Source organism: Odontomachus brunneus, unplaced genomic scaffold (genome assembly GCF_010583005.1).
Source record: "Odontomachus brunneus isolate Ranch 3 - 2012 unplaced genomic scaffold, Obru_v1 Obru_scaffold_153, whole genome shotgun sequence".
Lineage (NCBI taxonomy): Eukaryota > Metazoa > Arthropoda > Insecta > Hymenoptera > Formicidae > Odontomachus > Odontomachus brunneus.
The window spans coordinates 113,030-121,614 of NW_022639603.1; the positions used below are offsets into that span (position 1 = coordinate 113,030).

Below are 8,585 nucleotides of genomic sequence, written 5' to 3' on the forward strand. Positions count from 1 at the left end.
AAAAAGGGGGGGGGGGGGGGGTAGAACATGGTAAACAAACAAAGGTAAACAAAAATGTCTCAAATTGTTTTTAGTTACCTACTATAATTGATGATATTCGAAAATATAATATTGGTAAAGATATCAGATCATGAGCATAGATATGAGACAGCGATACGTCGTCCTTCTTCTCTACACGTGCCGGAAGCCTACGAACGACACGCACATATACGCGGAGGCGCACACTAATTGTCTCATATATGCCTAAAACCTGAAATCTTTACCATCGATTATAGCAAATAGCAAAAAATGATATGGAATTTTTGTATCTACCACAATATATTCTACGCCGTTATGGAGTTATTGTGCGGTTGTTTTGATACTCTGTATATCATTTACGATTATTTTTAGTAAACCAACCCTGAGGAAGCTAGTGGCAATCTTGAAAGTAATTATTAAAATGTAAAAGGAGAAATAGCTACAAATTTTGATGGGATTTCTCGATTAAATTGATAGTAGTAATGAAAAACTTATTCGTTCTAAGTTTTACTATTAAATACATGTTTATTTATTTGATATTTATTTATTTGATTATGTTTATGTATTACATACAATGTACAAGTATAATAAGAGCCGTTTTATTTCAAAATTATAAAATTGTTTTAGTTTTCAGATTATATTTCATGTATTACTTCTGATAGTTTCTATAGATACGCATATACATTAAGTTGATAGTGATAATGAAAATCTGTGATTCGTTCAAAGTTTTATTATCAGATACATGTTTATTTATTTGAGACATACAATATATGTTGAGTTCTATTTCCATAGATATGCATAGATATTTATAGATATGCATAAAGTCAGTGAAATTCACTTCAGCGCCTAACATGTTATATATTTGTATTATTAAATAAATCTAATGTATGTATTAAAGGAAAAAAATACGGTATTTTCTTTATATTGAACTGCCATTAATTTACATTTAATATTTTTTACCCTGTACCATTTGAGTGAATACTTTTTGCACTTTGCGGAAAATATATTTAAATATGATGATGGAATTGGCGTTTCAAAGAAATTATCCACTTCTTTTAAGCAAATATATAAACTTTAGTTTAAAAAATAGTCGCATTCTTCATGCCAATAATTTCATCCTGTTTTGTTAAAAACCATTTGTTTCTGTCTTTACTTGAAAGTATTAGTCCGTCCATTAATTCAACTTTGTAAAAAAAATGTTTATATTTACTTCGATCACAATTGTCTCCAGAATTCTCATTCTTTAGAATAGGATATCTTTTATTACTACTATTTTGAATTTGCTTTAAATTACTCATCTCAAAAATTCGTCTAACTGCCCTTATAGAAATATCATACTAAGAATCATTGATAATTACTTATTTTCAGTATTAAAAATACTGGATAATAAGTAATTATCAATGATTCTTAGTATGATATTTCTATAAGGATGCTTGGTTTGTTTCCCGTCCGGAGTATTTTTTTTATTTTCTATAAATAATTTTTAAATGGATAAGAATTTAAAGCGGATAAATCCTTTACTTCTTCAACTAAGTGGCAAATATTATGTACGTTAGTGCTAATTGAATCAATGCCGTTAATTTTTATGTAACGTTCTATAAAAGCATTTAATAACTTATCTGCTATATTATGTAAATATTTTGAGTATGACTTGCTATAACAAATTACTATACCACAAAAGAACAATATATAATGGTGGTATATTTCTTCAGATAAGTACTCTTTCAATATAACGGATGCTATGTACAAACTAAACGTTCCATATTCAGTTTCTTTCCAAAATTTTAAGCAATCAGTCCTCTAACGGCTTGATGAATTTCTCTTGGCATTCTACATTGAACGAAGAAATTATACACTGATTTGGTTATGTTTGCAGACAACTTACATTGTTAAATATTGGAGGGTCAAATTTAAACCAATTTCTTGAGGTAAATAATATTTAGTTATTTTTAACTATCATGTGTGTCAAAATTTACTATTTTAACACAAAACATGTGTTTAAAAAAACAACCACATCTAATCAACCCATTTTTGTGGTTAAATTGCTTAGTCAAAGTAAATAGCGCTATCCAATAAAATAAATGAGTAGCGATGACGTTGTTATAGGCAATAACAAGCCGTGTAGAAAATACCGCCAAATAACCGCGTTGTATATTTCCAAGAGTGCCATAAAGTGTTATTTAATTTGTGATAGAAGAAGAGTGCTAATTTGTGAGAGAAGAAAAAGAAGAAAGCGATATCCTTCATAGTAAGTAAAAATTATAATAATATATACGTGGCTCGTCTTTTGTGTATATATAATATATCAGTAATATTGCAGAAATATTGCAGTGATATTGCAATATAGTGGTAATATTACATATCACAGTGAAATATTATAGAAATATTACTGAAATATTGCATCTTTACATATGTCGTTGAAATATTATAGAAATATTACTGCAGTATTACATACTTATATCATTGAAATATTACACATTTATATCATTGAAATATTACACATTGAAATATTATATATTTGTAATATTATAGTTAAATTATAGCAATATATCATATTCTAAATAGAATGGTGACATCAATTGACATATCAATTTCTTTGACATTATAGACATCATTAAAATGTTATTACGGCGTCATTTGAAGTCACCTTCCCTTACAGAAATAGTATTTTTTAAAAGTTTCTTTTAAAATTTAGTATTTCGATTTGTTTAATTTGGATTTTCTTGGATTTTTTAATTTTTTTTGTTTTGATTAATCATTATAACATTTTGTTAAAAATCTAAAAGTAATTATCACTGGTTCACTACATTACATCAATATTTATCGCATATCGAATGTTGTTGCATTGTTTCAATATCTATCAGCAAATTATCCAACAAACATTAAGTAAAAATTATATAACTATTATTTGATGTTTGCTAACCCTTATAGAAATATCATACTAAGAATCATTGATAATTACTTATTATCCAGTATTTTTAATACTGAAAATAAGTAATTATCAATGATTCTTAGTATGATATTTCTATAAGGGTATAATGTACTGTGAACACTATAAGGATACATTATATCAGCATGAATTGTAAGAACATCGTTGGAGTCATCAGAGTCACCGCGTGCGCGCTCGATCGTCAGGTTAAGCAACAGTTTAATGCGGTCAGGACATGGATGGGTGCTAGTAGTATACTGCTTGGGATCGAAATTATCGCTGGAGGATTTCACGAAACGTTGAAGTGTATTTGTGACAACCTTCGATACGTAGCAGTTCATGAAACATGAGAAAACTAGGAATATATAAGTATATTTTTTTAAATATTATGATTTTCTCATAGTAATATCATTGTGATTTTCATCATTATATTACTATGATGCATTTGCCGCGGACATTTTAATATTATTGTGATATCTTAGTAATATTCCAGCATTATTTCTGTTATATTCCCTGGTAATATTGCAATGAAAATATAATATTACTGTGATATTTCTGCGATATTACGTGCTATGTGGGATACGTATATATAATAAGTAAAAATTGATTTTCTTTAGTGACCGATGATGAATGTTGATGAAAATGACGTTAGAGAGATATCGATGTTAGGTTAGTTTATTTAGGTTATGTTATTTAGATTATTTAGTGTTATAGAAACTTAAATAATAAGCAGAAATAACCTAACATCGATAGCTAATATCGTTTTCATCGTCCAATAAATTTATAAATTGTATTGTGAAATTGTACTCATTGAATAATCGAGCAGCAAACGACTAACAAGCGCAAATATTTGGACATTCATTCGCATTCGCAATAATAATGCCAGAAATAGCCCGCGTAATATCGAAAAACGGATGGTAAGAGTATGTATACAAAAGACAAGCCACGTATATATTATACATGTCATTCCTAGCAATACTGATTTGTTTATGTGTCTCAAACTGTATCGAACAATCATATTCATACGTCTAGATTTGATGTTCGTCTTGATAACGAACATTTGCATTTATTATTCGTTATTTATTCATTATTCGTTTGCTTAATGAATACCCAGCCATATATTGTCATTTACATATTGTCTTTTATTGTGTATTTCACATATAGCACATAATCTTAACTGGTCATTTTTTCAAATTTCTTTTATTCATAACTTTTTAACAAACAATGACCTATTAAGCGTCAGTCATTCTTTATTAAAGTGTTCAACTTTTGTATTAATGTGACAACAGAAAACACAAAAATTAAACACTTTAATAAAGAATGACTGACGCTTAATGTAACGATAGGTTGGGTTAGGTTAGTTTTAAGGGAGTGTGCGGGGGACGTAGCCTCCCGCTAGTTGTTCGATATCGCACTTATCTTTCGATATTGCTCGTTAACGGGACACAGTATCGAAAAATTGTAATATATTTTTCGGACTTCTTTCATCAATAATTTTTTAACAAACAATGAGCGACGGCTAAAATCTTCAGAAGGTCACTCAGAAGGGTGACCTCTATGACATATGTCAAGATCAGGCTGATCGGAGGTGGCGCCCTTTTTCTACACCTTTACCCAAAACTTTACAACCTCTTTAAATTTTAGAACTGTTTAAATTTTTTTAACTTTTGCAAATCAACTAGTAGCGTATCTTCCATTTTAACTTTATTTAGTTTACTCTTTACTTTATTCAGGTCAACTATTCACTTTAATACCTCAATAATAGAATAGCTGTGGCTGTATTTTGACTTTTGTATTAACTGTCGCAGCGTTTTCGCAGCTAAAAATTTAGCCAAAATAGCTGTGATTGTATTTTGACTTGCATAATAGCTGTCGTAGTGTTTTCGTAGCTAAAAATCCAGCTAAAATAGCTGTGGCTGTATTTTGACTTTCATAATAGCTGTCGCAGAGCTTTTGTAGCTAAAAATGCAGCCAAAATAACTGTGGTTGTATTTTGACTTTCATAATAGCTATCGCAGAGCTTTTGCAGCTAAAAATTCAGCTAAAATAGCTGTGGCTGTATATTGACTTTCATAATAGCTGTCGCAGAGCTTTCGCAGCTAAAAATGCAGCCAAAATAGCTGTGGCTGTATTTTGACTTTCATAATAGCTGTTGCAGCGCTTTCGCAGATAAACATGCAGTAAAAATAGCTGTGGCTGTATTTTGACTTTCATAATAGCTGTTGTAGCGCTTTCGCAGCTAAAAATCCAGCCAAAATAGTTGTGGCTGTATTTTGACTTTCATAATAGCTGTCGCAGCGCTTTCGCAGCTAAAAATCCAGCCAAAATAGCTGTGGCTGTGGCCAAATAGTTGTAATTATGGCTGGGAGAACGTTATACCAGCCATATTTTTACTGTCGTAGCCAATATAGCCAGACTGTGCTACTTGAGTTTTTCATATAAGAAATGGACAAGAAAAAATGTAACATAAACTCATCAAAATACACTCATAGATCGAGTAACATTTCAAATATCAATTATCTGCTCTCAGCATTACCCTCACGCGTCGTTGATCCTGGGTAACACTAAAAGCAGATAATTGATATTTGGAATGTTAATCGATCTATGAGTGTATTTTGATGAGTTTTTGTTAGGTTTTTTCTCGTCCATTTTTTATATAAAACACAATATTAATATAAATTTATTCAAATTATGGACTTATTCATGTGTGTCTTATTAACTTAAACCCATCACTGAAATTTATGTTAGCTAGCTCTACTCGTTTGTATCCTCGCTTACTGTTTGTTTAGCGATGGTGCCTCCTATATTATATTGGCAAACCCTTGTACTGGATATACATTTCTCTGCTGGTTTGTATCGGTAACATTAAATTTAATCTATCACATGTATTTTGATATTTGCTATGGCTTTGCTTTTTATTGTTTGATTTACTTTCTTTCTTTTCTATGATGACCTCTTTTCTCTTAACCCTTTGCTGCAAGGTGGTACTCTAAGAGTACCACCTATTTTAAAGAAATTTTTTAAATTTTTCCAATATTTAATTCTGGACTTCTCTATTTTTTTGTAATTTTATCTTGTTAATATGTTCAAGATTGGGCAAGGTAGGATTTTTCTTTATTGTTTGTCAATTTATTTATATAAATAAACAAAGTTAATCCTTTCAGGCATATATTTTTCTATTTATTAGTTTTTCATGAAAATTGGTATACAGGGATTTTGTAGGTCGCTGATTATGAATCCCTCAGTACATTTTTATAATTCTCCGTCATTAATAAATAAATAAATAAATTATTCGTCATAAAATAATCCGTAATAAATAATTAAATCCGTCATAAATAAATTAAATAATTCGTCATTAGATTTTTATAGTTCACTTTCAAAATGGTGGATATAGCTGTTCAGAATTTTGAGGAATTTTAGAGTTTTCTGTCAATTTTTTACAAAAAATATTTTGTAGGTCTCTGATAATGTATACGTCATCAGATTTTTATGTATAGGGATTTTGTAGGTCGCTGATAATATATACGTCATCAGATTTTTAACATTCACATTTGTTATGTTGAATCTGTCATTTTGAATCTAATGACAGATTCGTAATCAGAGACCCAAAGAAACTCCGTATATCAATATTCATAAAAAAACGATGAAAAACCCATAAAATTGTGAGCCGTTATATGGGATCCGCCATTTTCAAAAGAATTATAAATATCTTAATGAAAAATCGATATATAGAAAAATATGTGCCTAAAAGGGTTAATTTATTTTCTTTTTATTATTTGAAAGAATCCTTATTTTTTATGTCTTGTTTCTACGCGTGTTGTTTCTTCTGTTGATTTTACTGGTAATGAAATTGTTGCTGCATTCTAGTCTCTTGATATCCTGGATATTTTACGTTGTATACACATCGGTGAATAACGTGTGCTAAGACGTGAACATTGCATATCTCTAATAATGCAGCTTTGTAGATCCAAATCAACTTTAGTATTTCTTGAGACTTTTTTATTTATACTCTCTTTATACTCTCTTATTTATATTACGTTTGGTTATTTAATAATTTGTTTGCCAGTTGTCCATGCGTGAATTGCGCGACATCCTATCTTTTTTGTCTTAACGCTTAACTTATATGACATTTTGACCTTAGAACTGTGTATGCATATTAATTTTAAAATTCTTAATTTGTAATGAAGATGGTCTGATTGAAGACTGAAACGTCTGGACTATTGCATTAGATCACATTATATTTCTGGATCTAATTCTTTTGTGATAAATATAATTATTTCATAACACTATATGAGAACTGTGCTTGGTTTTTAAAGGTGGTTCCTATTTGTTATCTTTTTTGTTTGCTTTCATCAAAGCCTTTTTTACTAATTTTCCTTCTCTTAAGATTTAAATAACATGGAATTAAATTATTTAAAATTTATTTCTATTCTGGAATTTTATTTCTATTCTGGTATCAATATAGTTATTACGCATTCTATACATAAATGTCTAATTAAAAATATTATACAACTAAGTCCATTTCTTCCTATAATAAATTCTGTACTAATTTCTATAATAATTCTATACAATTTTCGTACTTTTATCCTCGCTTGGCCAATAAGAAAGATATGTAGCCAGCCGATGTTTTTAATAGCTACAATAATATATCCTTCATGTACATAGATATAGATACATTATGAATGTGAAAATGAAAATTATTAGAAAAATCTTACGCTACAAAATGTGGTCATCGTAAGTGGGAATATTTTCCCCGCGGTAATGCGAAATGGTTGATGAGCTCGTATCATTAATAGGATGAGAGATTTTGCCTTTCTCGGCTCCAGTTTGTACCATTTTACGTTGCACATTGTACGATATACTCCTTCACACTTAACAAGTATATGCAGAATATTTAGCATAAATATTGATAATAAATATCGATAAAATATTATTTTAATATAAAACGTAAATAGGTTATATTTTCATAAACACTAAGTAATTATTCGTAACAATTTATTTAATAAGTACACCTATATATATATTTATACATTTAACTTACTTGACTTATAATAATCTCTCCAGCTCCACAATAAAGAAAAGTATGCGTAAGTAAAATTGTAATACCAATTAACGGAAAGCACAGTCGCGCCAAAGTAATGTTACCTTTTTCGGTAATCACCTGAATAACATACTTCATTAATTAATAAAGAAAAAAATTTAATTTATATCAGTAATATTCATGTTTCAAGATATGAGTAATCTATATTTTTCGCAAGAAATAAAAACACATGAACCGCGTCAATAAATTAACGTGCATTTTTTTGGAACTCACAGTAATTAATAGGAACCCATGTAAGCAGAATACAATGCCAAAGTAGAACATTAGTGTTAGCATCATTAAAGTGAAAGAGTCTTCGACGATACTGGCAAATCTATAAGAATAGCGATATATTTAAAATATATATAATATATTAAAAATTGTATAATAAAACTACAAAAAAAATACTTTCATTTGAACAATGCCATCAAATTGTTAATATTTTTTTCTTTCAAACAAACTATTTTAATAAAATATATTACATCAAATATTATATATATATATATATATATATATATATATATATATATATATATATATATATATATATATAGAGGG

The 8,585-nt window shown here is 28.9% G+C and overlaps 1 protein-coding gene across 1 annotated transcript in view; it reads right to left on the reverse strand.

The window, feature by feature from the left end:
• Positions 1-7,529: 7,529 nt before the first annotated feature.
• Positions 7,530-8,585, reverse strand: part of LOC116850714 (odorant receptor 43a-like) — an 82,432-nt gene continuing 81,376 nt past the window's right edge. Inside the window, exons 4-7 of the mRNA XM_032829318.1 lie at positions 8,262-8,361; positions 7,989-8,108; positions 7,663-7,818; positions 7,530-7,583 (exon numbers count right to left, since the gene is read on the reverse strand). Coding sequence (XP_032685209.1) covers positions 7,530-7,583; positions 7,663-7,818; positions 7,989-8,108; positions 8,262-8,361 — 430 coding nt within the window. The remainder of the gene's footprint in view (positions 7,584-7,662; positions 7,819-7,988; positions 8,109-8,261; positions 8,362-8,585) is intronic.